The 18,096-nt window shown below is 36.6% G+C and overlaps 1 protein-coding gene across 5 annotated transcripts in view; it reads right to left on the reverse strand.

Annotated features, from left to right (window-relative positions):
* Positions 1-18,096, reverse strand: part of LOC150104866 (PGAP2-interacting protein-like) — a 227,525-nt gene that overhangs the window by 132,641 nt on the left and 76,788 nt on the right. For all 5 annotated transcript variants that reach the window (XM_090395376.1, XM_090395379.1, XM_090395378.1 and 2 more), the window contains one exon: positions 6,901-7,078. In XM_090395376.1, the coding sequence (XP_090251502.1) occupies positions 6,901-7,078 (178 nt within the window). The remainder of the gene's footprint in view (positions 1-6,900; positions 7,079-18,096) is intronic.

Raw genomic sequence — 18,096 nt, forward strand, 5'->3', positions numbered from 1 at the left:
AACAGCAGCTGTGTTATGACCTACAGATTCATCTAAAGTTATGGAACAAGAAAGAATGAATGAAATTTATAGTTCCAAAAAGTGGAGAACTTATGCTACTTCCTAAATTAATGTTTTAATGTCTATACTCAGAAATTTTCTAAAGTTTAATATTAAACTGAGGAAGGGGGAGGGGGGGGAACAGTATTAAATAACAAATAGAATTCTTACCTCCAGTTAAGATCATCATAAAAATCAAATAATTGATTTTTATGCTGGTAAAAGATATAAATCTGTCACTGGACTTAAAAATCACTGGAAATCTACTGTAAAGCTGTCCAAAACTGTCTATGGAAACTAAAATATAAAGAAAATATATACTAATGGATTGACAAATCTCTCATTAAATGTGGAATGTTGTGAAAAATAAAAAATAAACCACAAGGATTATTATTTATTATTTTTTTATAGGAAAGGGAAAATGGGCAGGAAGCAGTGTCTACAAAATTAGGAAGGGAAGAAGACTGGATAATATCTAAGCAGACTGGCAAGAATTGAAGAGGTGGGGAAGGAACAAGAGAAAAACGTAGATAATAAATTTCATCAGAGAATCAGTTTTCCATATCAATTATATATATATTCAATAACTTCAATTTTTTTTTTTTTCAACTTGGTTGAAAATTATGAAAGTAAGTTTACCTTCTAAACTTATTAGTATATAATCTATTTGTTTATGTATACTTTAATATATTATAGATACAGTATTCCATTTATTCAGCGCGGTTAGCCTAGTGGCTTTGCGCTTCGCAACCATATGACTGGGGAAGGAGTGTCCTAGGTTTCATTCCCGTCGACAACGTGAGGAGCTGGAGGATCTTCCTCAGCCATAGCCAAGTTAGCCGGTCTTGGGCGTGAACAGCAGGTTTTTTCTGCCAGTTTATCTGGCGTTTTTCATCCCGCAAGCAGGCAAACCGGCCCCGTGAACACACAGGGATACAGCCAGGAATACTTCGAGGCATAGGGGTGACTATTCTATCCTCATATTTCGGTTACAAAATCCAAGCATGCTTGGAGGGTTGTGGGCCTTAAAGGCCTGTTAAAGCCACTGGGATAGATTCCATTTATTCAGTAATACTGATGTAATAAGCACTTTGAATATTAGTATGTATTGGACAAGAAAGACACCTTGTGATTAGACAACTCTCAATAGAAGATTCTGAAAGATTTGCATTAAATGCAACATTGAAGAAGGTTATTTTTACTTTATTAAGTTCCATAATGCAACAAAAGCCAATTTAATCCTAATCTATTTGCATGCACTTGGGTACAATGTGCATGAAAATACAAGCATGATTCTTGAAAAAGAATGAGTATGCAATCCAAAAGAGTGAAGTCACGGTATGCAAAAAAAAAAAAAAGAGATCTACTGTGAAAGCAATTTCATGTGCAAAAGTCTTTGCTTGCATGTTTGGATATAATGGATGTAAAATAAGAATATTTCATGTTACATGCTATATGATTTAAAGGAAATATTGACATGTTAGCATATGCCAGCTTCAAGTTATCCTAATAATATAGCCATCACAGTTCTCAAATATAGCACACAACATAAAATATTCTTGATTTTCATTAAAGCATACATACTCAGATGTTTGCACATGAAACGGCATTCAGTTCTTTATATCTACTGTGTATTATATTAGATTCTGCTGTATGTTCAGATTTTTGTGCACTCTTGTAAAATTTTCTTACCAATGTTTTATTTAACGAGATAACACAAATGTGTTAAAATGTTACACAACACAAAATGCACAATTATGCTATATGTAAAATGTTACAGTGTTGATATGACCATTTAACATTTCAACATAAATGATCATTTAACACACATTTTTAGTTCCAACACTTATGGTATGTTGTCTTGAATCACTTTTATGAAAAAAAGAAGTTAAACTAGTTCCTTTGCTACCATTATAAACAAACATTTAGGTAAAAATATTTAAAAATGATGAACACTCAATAAAATAAAACCTTAAGTTCACATATTAACTACATTAATGGGTTTTATGAAGAGCTAATGAAGCACTGCTGTCTCAAGAAGTAAAAATATTATCAGATCCACCTTCCTCATTAATAAGTTCAACAAGTCTTCCATCAACAAAGTTAATAGTTATAGGATTTCCTTGTCAAATGTCTTCTAAGAAGTGGTACATCATGTTACCATTCCTCATGTTAAAGGTATCTATCTCTGAAGGAATAACAAAACTGCTTAGATCAGTTGGTCTCTTTGCCCAGTAAACAAGATTTCTACTTTTTTTAGTCTCTGCAAAAGATAGCATTTGGCCTTTAGCCCACTCCAGAGTTTGTGTGGATTATATTTTGGACAAAGTGAGAGACTGACAATTGCTCATCATGATGAACATCGATTACATTAAATTCCATGAGCCGGAACAGTCGGGACTTAAACATGTCATCTCCACTAAATGAGTCCTTCAGAAGATTATGGTCCTTCACAAAAGTAGTTATTTTATGGAATATTTTACAAAGAGAGTTCTGAAATTTCTTTGCCATCTGATTCTGAACCCAGATTCTGATCTGGACACTCCTCAGGATTTTAGGCTTTCAATCTAATATTTTTCACTATTGTTTTGTGTAATTTTTTGTATGTTTTTACAATTTCAATATTATTTCCCTGATGATTTCTCAGGGAAATAATATTGAATAATAATAATGTATCAAGTGACTATATAAAATATAGGGTTGATTAAAAATGTATTTAATTATTTATTTGTACTGTTTTTATTCCGTTAAACCTCATGAGTTCTGAACAGAACTAATGGTCTGAAATTATCCCTATTATAGGAAAGAGATCTATACCTGTCACTCCCTGATCTTAAAGATCAGGGGGGTGACAGGTGTGAAGTACATCCTGATAAACAAGAATAGTCACCTCGTTCTGACCAGGAACATCATCCTTACTTTTGATACACCTAAGTCTTCAACATCTGTAAAAGCAAGGTATCTCAACTGTCCTGTTAGACTGTATATCCCTAATCCTAATCTGACATTTACAACATCCACTAGGATGTTGTAAATGTCAGAAATGTGGCATGGCCAAACTGCCATCTGTACCTGATGGGGCAGTAAAGAGCACATGATAACAAATCTTGTTCTGCAAAGAAAGCTAAATGTATCAACTGTGAGTGAGAGCATTCAACTTACTCCTGTGTATGTCAAAAGTAGAAAGATAAAAAAGAAATACAAAAAAATTAAATGCCGGCCTGGTTGGCTGAGTAGTTAGCATATCCGCTCTCTCCAGCCAAAAGGCTGCGGGTTCGAATCCTGCCTAGATGTGGGCATGGATTTGTAATTGTCTGTGGAAATACTAATGGTGGTGGGCGGTAGATGGTGTTGATGTAGTTGGTGAACTGAGTGGTGGAGACAGTTGTAGAATAGGTGTTCTCTCCCCCCCCCTCAATGAGTCTTTGGACTCTGGAAATGTCACATAATAATAATAATAATTAAAACAGAACAAAATATATCATATCACAATGCAAAAAAGGAAGTTAGCTACCATCACACTTGTTCTGATATTCTCTTATGCAGAGAAGATGGAAGTCAAGAAAATTTAAACAGGCATCTCAAACACATATCTATTTCACCATCTGATAATTTCATCATACCTGAACTATATGATCATGAGTGCATCTCTGTTGAATGCATTAATCACATGACCTATAATCTCACTCCAGAAACAACTCTAAAAAGAGTTTAATGAGAACCAGACTTGTAAAAAAAAAAAATTATGGCAAGGATATCACTTAAAGATAAACCAACAACCCCCCCCCCCCCCACACACACACAGAAAAAATGAATATTTCAGCATCCACTGAAAGTAAATTAAATTTGCCAACTGATCCTGACACATCAGATGATGTAATAAATTTTTTCCAGAGGAAGAGATGGACACTGGCCATCCACACTTCCCAAAATCAACTGATAAATATGAACCTGACAAAGGTATGCCCTGAACCTCCTGAAAGTCTGACAAGTCTACAAACCCAAACAATAAGAAAATTTTTACAATGGAACTGTCGTGGGTTTTGTCAGCTTATAATATCAAGATTTTACTGCAGAAATGCAAACCTTTCTATTTCTGAAGGAAACATATTTAAAATCCAATGAAGACCCTGCCCTTAAAGAAATTTCACTACTGTATGCAAGAGGAGAACTGGAGATGGTCCTGCTCATGGTGGAATAGCTATCCTAGTGGGCAGTCATATTCCTTTCCATCATGTTCAGTTTAATACTTCTCTGGAAGTAGTAGCAATTTGCCTATCCATGGGATTTCTGATTATAGTGAGTTCAATTTATTTAACACTGGGTGCAGAGTTAAATGAAATTGATCTTGATAACCTTGTCTTGCAACTGCCTAGGCCTATACTTCTTATGAGTGACTAATGGGCACAGAACTCTATGGGTGTGGCAACACAAATGGACATGGAAATGAACAAATTCTTGACAATAATGATCTCTATCTTTTGAGGACTTCCCAAGTGAATACTGCATGATCACTGTCACCACCAGAGGCAGAATAGTTAGTCTTTCACTGAAATGCCCTCTGACACTATAATCAAATCTAACACTCTTTGCCCTCGAGTTCCTTCTGTCACATGCTGCTTGAGGAAGTTGTCCCACAACAGCTCAATAAATGCATTTTCATTCTTCTCATGAGATTCTACTTCTACCCAATCAATATTTGGATAATTAAAGTCTCCCATTATGATTATTCTTTTCGCACTCATCTTTTCTATTTAGTGATGCATTTCTTCATCACTAGCAACTGATCCACCAGGTCTGTAACAACATCCCACTATGTAATTGATCTTGTCAGATTCCACTTCACACCAGATGGCTTCAAACTCACTGCCACGTGAAATAATGTTAGTAGTAGTACAATCATAGGTCTCAATTCTAACTGGATTCAAGTCATCTGATATCATTATCAGCATGCCTTCACCTCTCCTATCCTCTCCATCCTTCCTAAAAATACTGTACCCTTGACTCGATACCAGTTAGTAGGTCTGATTCTGATAGCCAGGTCTCACTAATACCTACAATCTGAGGTCACAACATATTGACTAAGGCAACAAACTCTATCCCTTTGTTTCTGATACCCTAGCATTCATGTACAGACATAATAATCTATATGTTTGTTCTTTTATATTGTCTTGTATGCAGTCTGCCTGACACAGTTGGACAACTTGCAGATCTCTGTTCTTCTCTAATGCCTTACACGTGTAGACATCTTTGCACACATTTGAAAGGTCCAAACCGGACAAACACAAAATATGAATCAATATATAAAAATGAGTGAATGAGTGGAGTAAGTGATATAATTATGTTGATTGGAACAAAATTATTTAGAAGAAAAAATAAATAAATATGAAAGAAGATATGAAAGATTTTATGACATTAAATCAAATTTAGGTGGATCTGAAGATGGCCAGATTTATGTGACAAACAAGTCCAAGGACTCGTTGCAAAAGGGCACACTACTCTAGGCAACTACCATCTACACTTCTTAATCCTTGATCCACATATGACGACACTACCACCATCTGCACACTGACAGGTAGTTCTCCCCCTCCATAAACTGATTTCTCCAAATGTGGGAAGAAAAACTCAAGTTGTTTCTAAGAGAAAAAAAATGCATATAACGATTTTGCTTGTCATTTGCAGTTGATGAGTCAAAACATTATTTTAAACATGTACTTGATGGTTATGTAATTCAAACAATTTATGCACCTGCTAAACAAACAACAGTGCAGGAAATGCTATCGTTCTGAGGAGAAAACCAGTCAGCAGAGCATGTTGAAGAAGTTTTAACAGTTATTATTTGGTACCTTCCATGGGTATCCAAGAATCATGACAGGATGCCCACTCCAGACAATTATAATTCATCCATTCTATTATTCTATTCATTAGACATACTTTTGTCAGATAAGAATGGGTGAGTGTTTTCTCAGTGGATCTGCCTATTTTGCAGCAGTAAAAACCCAAATTTCTTCTTCTCATCAGGGATTAGGCACCTGCCTGTTCCAGCTTCACTGCTCTTTCCATCTTGCATCTTAATCACTCTCTCTCTTTTCCCTTCAGTCTATATTTTCCATTTCATTTGGCATCCAATATCATTCCATCCTACATAAATGGTTTTTCGATATCTTTCTATATTCCTTGATCTTTCCATTTAAATTATTAATACCAAGCTCTCTTTTGATGTCTTCATTTTTTATATAGCTTAATTTTATATATCCTTTAACTGTTGTTAAAAATCTCATATCTGTTGCCTGTATTCGACTTCGATTTTTCTGTTTTACAGCCCATATTTCTGACTCATATAATGGGATTGGTCATTATTTTATAAAATTTAAATTGGTTTTTCTATTTTATTTTATCTTTATTATTAAAATAAAAATCTTGTACTTTTATGTTAACCGAACTTTCTGGAAGCAAAAACCCAGTTATATCAAAATGAAGCTGGCTAATTCACTTTCAAATGAAAGCTCATAAATGTTTCACATCACAATGAGATCCAAATTCAGATCTTTTCCAAGAAAAAACATCACATCACCATATACTGTCAATGCTACAGACAAGATATTTTCTTTATTTTATGTTAATTTTCATAAGTTATATGTACCCATATTAAACATATTTTGCAATTCTTCATTCATGTAACAAAATATATTTAAAGAATTTTATTTGTATGAGAGATTTCTTCTTACAAAATTCCAATTCCAAAATTTTTCAGATAAACTCTTGTATCACTCTCAGTTGAATTGTGTTCAAGTGAAAGCAAGATATGAGAATCTCTAGTAATGATTAATATAATTTATATGAAGCATTTATAAAACTTACCCCCAAGGATTAGGATGAGGTCCTGAATCTGGATATCCACCACCCACCCATCGACATATAACTGATACTTCTCCAAGAATTGCTTGGGTAATGTACAATACAGATCCAGATCCCAATCCAATGTGAAACCAATCTGCATTATTTATCATAGCAGATGGTAGCATCTTGTAATTATCAGCTAAAAGAGTAGTTGTATCATTATCATTAATAACAATTGATCAAAAATATATATTTTTATATGCAAATATACACACACACACATGTTGCATCATAAAGAATTTATATAAAAATCTAATTACTGGTATTCTGACACCTTTTCGTTCATGTGGCTCCTTTAGTTTAAGTATGGGAATATATGGGAATGTAACGAGCTCCATAAGCAAGCTTATGAAGATCCTTATATTTATGAAATGTTTTTGAAATGGTCTCTCACCCTGTAAAGTTAGCATCATGATTATTGATATACTGGTTGTCCATTACTCACTGTAGCTTTTCAAATTTTGTACACACTTATATTTCAGTATATTTAGGTGTTTTATGCATTTTAAAATCTTGATTTTATTTTAAGTATATTTTGAATTACAGCTATCATCTCTATATTCTAGTTTTAGTTTATTATTCCCCATATCCTGAGTTCAATGATTAAGTTTTATGCCACTGATTTATATTCAGTATTTTTATATTTCAATGTTTATACATTGTTTTTCCATTTTATATCCCAATTTTTATTCATTAGCCTTCCATATTTCAATTTTTCATTTTTCCTCAAATGATATATCCTAATGTGGAATCTGGTGTGAGGCAGAGTCTAACAAGATTATATACATAGTGGGGTATTGTTACAGACCTGGTGGAATCATTTGCTAGTGACGAAGAAATGCATAAACAAATAAATATGATGGGTGCAAAAAGAGTAATCATAATTGGGAACTTTAATTATCTGAAAAATGATTGGATAGCTATTAACTTGCATGAGAAGAATGAAACTGAATTTATTGAGCTGTTGCAAGAAAACTACCTCAACAGCATGTGACAGAAGGAACTCGTGGTTAAAGTGTTAGATCTGATTATAGTGTCAGAGGAAATTTCAGTTAAAGATGTAACTATTCTGACTCCGGTTGGTGACAGTGATCATGTGATCACTTTTATGAATGTTCCATTCAGAAAAGATTACATAATGAACTACAAAGCAGGAAAGTATGATCACTTCAGGGGCATGCTGAATTCTTTAACATGGTATCAGTTATTGGATGGGAGGGATATTGACAGTATGTGAGAAGTGCTTAAAAAATACTTATACGATATCAGTGTGTGTCCCTAGAGTTTGAAGAATAAATAAAGTAGGAGTGGAATGGATGTGTAATCTAATTAAGCAAGAGATTTGTAAGAAAAAGGTGATGTGGAAGGAATATCACTTGCATAAGGATGATGTGAGTTATGATAATTATAAGCAGCAGGCCAGAAGAGTCAAGTGTTGTACAGAAAGCTAAGTCAGAGTATGAAAAGAAATGGGTTCTGCAAGTTAAAGACAACTCAAAAGAATTCTATTGTTATGCTGCAAGGAAAATAGAGAATGTATTTGAAAGAATAACTCCACTGAATGTGGATGGTACATGAGTGACTGATGCAGAAGTGATTATTCAACTAGTGAGCAGCCATTTTGCTAAAAGAAATCAACCCTGGTATATGCAACATTGAATAAGAATTCTGCAATAGAAACCTGATGGATATCAGCACAGATGGTAAAAAAGTGTTCAGCTGAAATTGGCTATTCCCTTGACTATGCTATATGTCTAAGAACAGGGAAGATTCTACAGGAGTAGAAAGAATGTATGGTAATCTCACTGCACAAGGGTGATGCAAAGACCAGTGTATCCAACAATTGACCAATCAGTATATTAGAAGTGTTGGTGAAGATTTTGGAAAAATTGGTTAGGGCTTGCACTCAGAAATGGGCTAATGGTGAATCTCAACTTTGCAATGAACGGCATGGGTTTACTGAAGGAAGGTCATGTTTTAGCAACTTGATCACATTCTATAATAATATTACCAGTGAGTTAGACAAGGGGAATAGATACACTATGATATGTTTGGATTTTTGCTAAGGCATTTGACAGAATATAGTGTGGATGACTGTTGCATAAATAGAAGAATATGGGATTTGATTATAAACTATTGCCATGTATAAAAGAATGGATAGCTGACTGACAAATATCAAAAAGTCATATAAAGGGGGGGGTGTAAATCTGCAAGATTTAAGATAATTAGTGATGTGCCTCAAGATCAGTCCTTGATCCATTGTTATTTAATCTATATATTAATGATATTGGGAAGGATTTTACATGTGACATACAGCTATTTGCTGATGATGCAAAGATAGGTAGGGTAATCAGGAGTGCTGCTGATATACAGTACAGTAAGACCCCAATTAACACTGATTCGATATCATCATCAAATTCCTGATATATACCTTCAAGGGGTGTATAGGATATGATAGTACTACATGAAAAATTTACATCATTACTAACTTCCTATCTACAATTTACCTCCAAATCAGTCTGTTACCTGTCAAAACTCCAACATTATTAGATCTTATATTTCTATCTTCTAAGGCACTTTTTACTGTATCAATCCACCTATATCTTGGTCTTCCTCCAGGTCTTTTTCCTGCCAACCTGGCAGAGAATACTTGTTTTGCTAATCTTTTCCTCTCCCATAAGTATAACATCATCCGCATAAAGCAAACAGCTGAGATCAACATCTCCAATTTTGATAACAGGTTTAATACCACTTTCCTTCATAATGTGATCCATATAGATAATGAATAACAGAGGGGATAATGTATATCCTTGTCTGAAACCAGATTTTACATTAAACCACCTTCCTGTACTTCCTTGAATGCTAACTACTGACTTACAACTCAAATAAAGACTAAGAATTGCATGATATAATGCTGGTGTGATTATCCTTCCCACTTGACACCATATAACTGTAGCGTTTTGAATAGCTTCTCTCTTGGCACCTTGTCATATCATATGCCTTTTCCAGATCTACAAAACTTAAATACAGATCTTTGTTATATATCCATGATTTCTCAACTATCTGTCATTATTCAGTATTCCACAATCCTGATATCATTTTTGACCACACTCCCTTGCACTCTCTTCACTGTATCAGAATTACCATGAAAACCAGTTTAACCAGACCTATGTGAAATAGTCTAAGTGAGATCTTATCATGGCCTTCTAAAGAGGCAAAATAACTTCCTTATATCTTTACATGTCAAGGTTTGTTTCAGAACTGCCATTATTCTCCGAGTTGTATTTACAATTTTTGTTATATGATCTTTGAACTTCCTGTCTACTAAAACTCCAAGATCCCTATCCTCATCAGTTTCTTCAAGCATAATCCCACCAATATAATACAACATTGGATATCTAATCACACCAAAAGTGGATGACCTTACATTTTATTAACATTGAAATGACAGCCATTTTCACATGCTCACAATTCCAGCCTATTCAAATCATTCTGCAAGTACAGTAATACCCCGATTAACACTCAGGATGCGTTCCTAGAAGACAAAGTGCTAAACGAAAATGCTGCAGCATTAAACAGGGCATTTTAACACATAGTAAATAGACAGGGGAACACTCGACCAAGAATAAACAAGTTTTACTTTAATTTTAAGTTATTTTTATATTAACTTGCAAAATATACATAACACATATACATACATACACAGAAATACAAAGTTTATTTTTGTACTGTTGAAGGTTCTGGCTCTTCTGGAATCCTTGATTTTTTAGTGATGAAGTCATCTTAGTGTCATTTGACGTTTTCTTTTTCTCTCATTAAGCAATTGTCAGAGGTTGTTTCTTTTTTTAAATCTATTGAACCAACCTCTGCTAGCTGAAATGTTTTCACTTGTATCCTCTCTTTGTTTTTGAATATGATTAAAAACACTTCTAGCCTTTTCCATGATTATTGCCTGATTTAATGCCATGTTACGTTCGGTTTCATAGCGGTGGAAGAGAAGAAGATAATATAAGTTTTCATTATTTAGATATTTAGTATATTTAAATATGTTTTATACTTATAGTTAACTTATAGTTATACCTATAGTTATACTCACTTATACTTATTTAGTGTTCAGATGTAATAGTTCCTCAACACTATTTTGAATAATGACAGCAGCAGCAAATCCAATTGTAAATAGCGTATCACCAAGTCCTCCATTTTGCGTGATATAATAAGGGATTTTGTGGCATGTGGGACTTGTGGAATGTATGCGTCTCAGCAGATGTATATTGGCAGGTGAGAGAAAGGGGGAAATACGTATATGTGCAAAATGCAGGTAATGGGAGGAACTTGGTGAGTTAGAGATGCCTATAACTAACCTTGTTAAGTCAGAGGGATAATGAGAGAAAAAGTGAGAGGATAATGAGAGAATCTCTTATTTCTCCACAGGAGATTCCCCACGTAGAGAGATGAGTGGTATGATAGAGGGCGAGAATAGCAAGAGAAATATGAATGAAAAAATAAGATTGGTGAGTGTGGAAAGGTTGAATGATTATGAAGTTTTTGGAGATGTCTCAATTGGGAGGATAAATGGCAAACAAGAGTGACTGACTTGCAGAGAGAGAGAGAGATAGATGAGCTGAAAGAGCAGGTGGAATGTCTCGGGAATGAGATGAGAAGTATGAAAGATGAGATTAGATGAATGGAAGAGATGAATGCAAGGCGAATCAGAATAGGAGTAAGAAAGAGTTATGGGAATGATAGAAGAGGAGAGAATAGGAACAGTAGAAGAGAGAGAATGAGAGAGAGTTATGGGAATGGTAGAAGAGGAGAGAATAGGAACAGTAGAAGAGAGGGAATGAGAAAGTTATGGGAATGATAGAAGAGGAGAGAATAGGAACAGTAGAAGAGACGGAATGGGAGAGAGAATTATTGGAATGATAGAAGAGGAGAGAATAGGAACATTGGAAGAGAGGGAATGAGAGAGAGAGTGTTATGGGAATGATAGACAAGGAGAGAATGAAAACAGTAAGGAGCACTGGAACCAGGGATAGAGTGATGTCAGGAAGGCAGGTAAGTAGGGGAAAACAGAGAGAAAGTGCTAGATGAGAGAGGGAGGGATGCAGGTGAGCAATCGTGGAACAGGGTGGTAAGCGGTGTGATATATGGAGGAACTCAGTGATCTGTGGTGTGTAAGATAGGATGCGTGAGGTGTGGTGTGTAAGATGATTGTGATGGTTTTAACGAATGACTTGAGAAGCAATGTAAAATTGGGTGGCGAAAGATATGAGATTCTTGCTTGAGGTTGTACAAAAGAAAACGCAGAGAGGAAAGATCGTGTGCATGTTGCCTAGGTATGATAGTGATGAGCTGAGCAGAAGAGCAGTAATATTGAATAATATAATAGCTAGAATGTGTCAGAAGAGAGGATTGGAATATGTGGATGCTTGGAGGGCATTTGAGGACAGAAAGGAATTGTATGCGAGAGGCCGCTTGCATTTGAATGAGAAAGAACATAGGCATCTGGAGAGATTGCTGTTCTGAATAATCGGTGTGTCGATGCAGGGAAACTAGAATACCCAGGGTAGATGGTAGACGGGTGGCCTCTTGTGGGAATGGGTGCTTGGGGAGAAGGGGTACGATATCAGGTAGCACTGAGTCCAGTGGAGTCTAGAGGATATAATTAGTGCTTGAGTCTAGAGAGGATAATGCTAGAAATAGAAACAGTGGCATTTTTATGCTTTATACTAATGCCAGGAGTATCCGGAATAAAGGAGAGGAAATGGTGGCGCTGATAGCATCAGCCTGCCCAGAGATTATTGAGACGTGGTTGACAGACCTGTTATTATATCCTCTTAGATATAATAACAGGAAGAGAAGTGGCAGGATAAAGAGGATATAATAACAAGAATAGAAATAACAGGGTACAGCATTTTTTGGCAGGATAGGAAGGGAAAGCATGGTGCTGCTTATAATAAGTGATGACTTATGTCCTCCAAGAGTGGGGGCTTTGGAAGGCAGTGACACTAATGATTTTGAAAGCATATGGTGTGAGGTTAGAGGTGGGCAGGACAGGATATTTAGTGGGGGTGTGTGCTACAAACCAAGGAGCATAGACGGATGGGGACCAGGAGATGTTTAGACAGTTGAGCATGGAAAGTGTGAGAAGAATGACTGTTATGGGAAATTTTAACTACTCGGTATAAATTGGGGAGAGGAAGATGAATATAGCAATAAGGGAATGAAATTTCTATAATTCTTGAGGGACAAATGTCTTAGGCAACATGTAATAGAGGGACAAGAGTTTTGGATTTGTTTGTAACACCAGAAGAGTTGATAATAACTGAGATGACATCTCTCCCACCAGTTGGAGAGACTGACCATGTGGTTTTGACTTGGAAGATGAACAAACATGCAGGAGTATCAAAGAGATGGGAACGTATGTGGAATTATAAGGCAGGTGATTATAACAGTCTTAGATATCAACTTGGGGAGGTTTCATGGAGGGAGGAATTGGAAGGCCAGGATATCATTAGTGCTTGGGAAATTGTGAAGGAATATTTGTTAGCAGCAATAGTAAGCTGTATTCCACAAGTGAAGAAGAGGACACAATTTGGTGTAAAGCAGATGACAAACAATATTAAACAGGAACTGCATGTGAAAAAGAGGCTATGGAAGAGAGATAAGGAGACAGGTGAATAGAAGATGCATGAAGAATATAAGACACAGGCCAGGAGAGTGACAAGTACGGTAAGAAAGGCAAAACTGGAATATGAGAAGAGACTGGCCCTAAGATCGAAAGAAAATCCTGGGGAATTTTTTAGCTATGTGGCCAGTAGGAGGAGAAATGATTGTGGAAGAATGACATTGTGGGATAAAAATGAGAATAGAGTGACTGATGCAGAGGACATAGTGGAATTGTTCAATGAACACTTTATTGGAGTATTTCATCCTGGAGGAGTAAATTTTAATACTAGAGGGATAGGGCAGGTTCGAGGTTTAGAGGTGTAGTCAATGAAAGTCTGGCTATGAGAAAGGTGCCCAGGGAATGCAAGGACGTGCCATTGCATAAGGGTGGTAACAGACTGGAAGTGTCTAATTATAGGTCAGTGTGTGTCATCAGTAGTTGTTAAGATCTTGGACAAATTAGTGAGGGACCATATACAGCATTGGGAATATGATGGTAATGTTATCTGTGAGAGTCAACATGGATTTATTAAGGGATACTCTTGTTTTAGAAATATGTTAGCCTTTTATAATAAAGTTACAAGAGCAGTTGATGAGGGAAAGGCATATACTGCCATTTTCTTGGATTTAGCAAAGGCATTTGACAGGGTGCCACATGATTAGCTGATATTTAAGTTGCAGCACATGGGTTTGGATGTCAGGTTGGTCAACTGGATCCAGGATTGGCTGTCCGATAGGTATGAGAGAGAGTTATGTATGGTGGGGCAGTTTCAAGGAGGAAGAGGTTACAAGTGGGGGTCCCACAGGGCTCAGTATTGGCACCTATATTGTTTAACCTTTATACCAATGACATTGTCAGTGGATTGCAGAGGGGGGGGGGGTATTTAGTTGTGTGCCGATGATGTGATAGCTAGGAAAGGTTATTAATAATAGTGCAGATGTGGTAGCTCTGCAAAAGGATTTGAATAAAACTAGAGGGATGGGCAAATGAATGAGGTTATTGGTTTAATGCAGCAAAATGTAAGGTCTTGAGGTTTGGGACACATTGATGGGACACTTCATACTCTACTGGAGGAGCTGTACCAAAGGAAGTAGGGGAGAGAAGAGATCTAGGGTTGATGATTGATAGAAACCTGAAATTCAGGGGACATATTGCAAAAGTGGTGAAGGTAACAGAGAGGATTGCTGCAATAATGAAAAGGACGCTGACCTGCAGAGATAAAACGGTTATCATTCCGTTGTATGAGACTCTGATCAGACCACATCTGAGAACTATTGTTCTCAGATGTGGTCCCCCAGGATTTGAAGGGGGTAATTAACTGTGGAAGGGGCACAGAGGCAGATAACAAAGATGGTTTCAGGTCTATACAATGTTAGTTATGAGGATTGACTGAGGGAATGTGAAAATGTAAGGTCTTGAGGTTTGGGACACATCGATGGGACGTTGCATACTCTATGGGAGGAGTTAAACTGGAGGAAGTAGGGGAGAGAAGAGATCTGGGGTTGATGATTGCTAGAAACCTGAAATTTAGGGGACATATTGCAAAGGTAGTGAAGGTAACACAGAGGATGGCTGCAATAATGAGAAGGACACTGACCTGCAGAGATAAAATGGTTATCATTCCGTTGTATAAGACTCTGATCAGACCACACGTAGACTATTGTTCTCAGATCTGGTCCCCAGGATTTGAAGGGGATAAATTAACTGTGGAAAGGGTACAGATGCAGATAACAAAGATGGTTTCAGGACTGTACAATGTTAGTTATGAGGATTGACGGAGGGAATGTGGACTGCAGAGTTTAGTAGAGAGAAGGAGAGGTGATGATTGAGACTTTTAAACTGCTGAGAGGTGGTTACAGGGTTGACACTGGGGAGTTCTTTCACTTGGTCGAACAGCGGGAAGGAGTGACGACAAAGGGTCATCCCTGGAACGAAAGGAAGCTGTGAGCAAGAGAGTGAGGAGTGGTTTCTTTGCATGGAGGGTGGTTGAACTGTGGAATGTATTGCCTGATAGTGGTGAGAGTGAGAACGGTCAATGAGTTCAAGGAGTGGTATGATAGACTTTGTGTTTCCTAGGAGGGACCCCCCGCGATGAGTCTTGATAGACACTGTTTCCTATGAAGGACCTCCCACGATGAGTCTTTTGACTCCATGGAGGTCTGAATAATAATAATAATAATATACCAAAACTTGTAAGTACAACTCAGAGAATAATGGCAGTTCTGAAACAAACTTTGACATGTAAAAATATAAGGAAGCTATTTTGCCTCTTTACAAGGCCATGATAAGACCTCACTTGGAATATTGCACATAGGTCTGATACAATGAAGAGAGTGCAAAGTAGTGTGTCAAAAATGAAATCAGGATTGTGGAATTCTGAATATTAAGACAGATTGAGAATTGCAGGATGCAGTCACTAGTAAACAGAAGAAAGAGGGGGTAACATGATTGAGAATTACAAACTTCTGAAAGGGTTATACAGAATTTCAATAGATAGAATTTTGCATTTTAGGTGGGGAAAGGATATGAGGACATTCATGGAAGTTGAATGAATGCTGTCAAGGGGACTAGGGCTAGATTTTTCTGTCATAGAGTAGTGAATTATTGGAATGGATTGCCTTTGGATGTTGTGTCTGCAGGTAGTATGAATGAATTGAAGAACAAGTATGACAGATGGCGTGAATAGTATGGCCTCCCTCGATGTGACCTCCAGAGAGTTTCTGACTCCCGGGAGGTCTCTCTCTCTCTCTTAATAATAATCTTAAAGGCAAACTTAGTGTACAGTTAATTTAGTTTTACTGTTTCCATATGTCCAGAAGTTGGAACTACCAAGGTAGGTTCATGATTTTCACTAATTAATGAAATAAATGCATTCTTTTCTTTAATATAATTTAAATCAACTGTAGCAAAACAGTCCATAAATGTAGGGAGCTCCATTTAACATTAAAATTCTTGTTTATACATTCTTATACAACGATTTATTATTAAAACAAAATGATAATCATAAAAAAATAATCATGTATTTTGCAACAGAATTTTTTTTTTCTGCTATTGTTTGTTATTGAAGGTTTTTTTTTTTTTTTTAATCCACAGAAACAGTGAAATTTATTCAGGGTGTCTTTCAGGTTAGTATGTCAAAAAGGTAGTTTTCGAGCAGTATACAATGCAAAGATAAAAGCTTCATGATAGACAGGAAGCACCTAGTCTCCTCTCTATGCTCTACTTACGTGATGCAGTGTAGTATAGTGGCATGGTTAGTTATGCCACTATACTCACTCTCTTTCGCACAAACTGATAGTCAGATTAGCTAGCTGGTTAGAAAACCTCCTTATGCATGATCATGCAGCAGTATATCACATTGGTGGAACTGTACTCCAGGAGATTGATGAGGCCAGGGAATTGGGAGTGTTGGTGGATAGGGAGTTGAAGTTTAGGGGGCACATTGCAAAAGTGGCTAAATCAGCTCATCAAATCATTTGGATGCTGAAGAATACTTTGACGAGCAGAGATAAGCAAGTTATTCTTCCTCTGTATCGAGCCTTGATAAGATCCCATCTTGATTACGGTGCCAAGATATGGTCACCTAGGTTTCTTCTTGATGGGGAGGAGGTTGAGAGGATCCAGAGGCGAGTGACCAAGATGATAGCGGGTCTATGGAATGAACCTTATGAAAACAGGTTGAAGATTTGTGGGTTGCAGAAATTGGTTGGTAGGTGGAAAAGGGGAGATATGATTGAGACATTCAAATTGCTGAAGGGTTTCTATAGGATTAATTCAGAGGATATTTTTAAGAACAGGACTGGTGGTGGCAGGACTAGGGGACATCCATGGAAGCTGGGCAAGAGTGTGGTTAGTAAGGGTGTTAGAGCTGAGTTTTTTATAGAGTGGTGAATAAGTGGAATAAGCTGCCAGAGTCTGTTGTGGGTGCTATGACAGTGAATGAGTTCAAGGCAAAGTATGATGGATACTATGTGAATGTCGAATAGTTGTGATAGGCATGATGTTTAGGGCCTCCCTCGATGAGTCTAAGGACTCCTTGGAGTCACCTGTAATAATAATAATAACAACAATAATCAGGTTCAATCCCATTAGCAGCTGGCTTGTGGAACCACTTCACTGGTAAATCTCTGAATGGATGAAGTATTGGCTATCTAGCTAATCATAATGTGCTAGGCAGGCCTATGATGGATATCACTCAATGTATGTAAGAAGGGATGGAGAGGATAGAAACTAGAGATCTTATTCTGGAGACCAAATAAACATTGCAAGAGCCCATTTGGGTCTCTAATAAGTAAGATGGAAGGTATGCTTTTTAAGGTAACAATATTCATCTGGCACACTAACCCACTGTAAGGTGACCTGGGTTGAAGGGAAAATTATATGTTGCACATCACCACCCATTAGTGATCCTTTATTTAGGTTAGTTATTGCTATGCATTTCTTATTTTCTATCACTTTCTTAAACTTTCTAATATTTCTTTACAAAG

This window comes from Typopeltis vanoorti, chromosome 7 (genome assembly GCF_054136105.1).
Source record: "Typopeltis vanoorti isolate ZY-2024b chromosome 7, IOZ_Tvanoo_1.0, whole genome shotgun sequence".
NCBI classification, from domain to species: domain Eukaryota; kingdom Metazoa; phylum Arthropoda; class Arachnida; order Uropygi; family Thelyphonidae; genus Typopeltis; species Typopeltis vanoorti.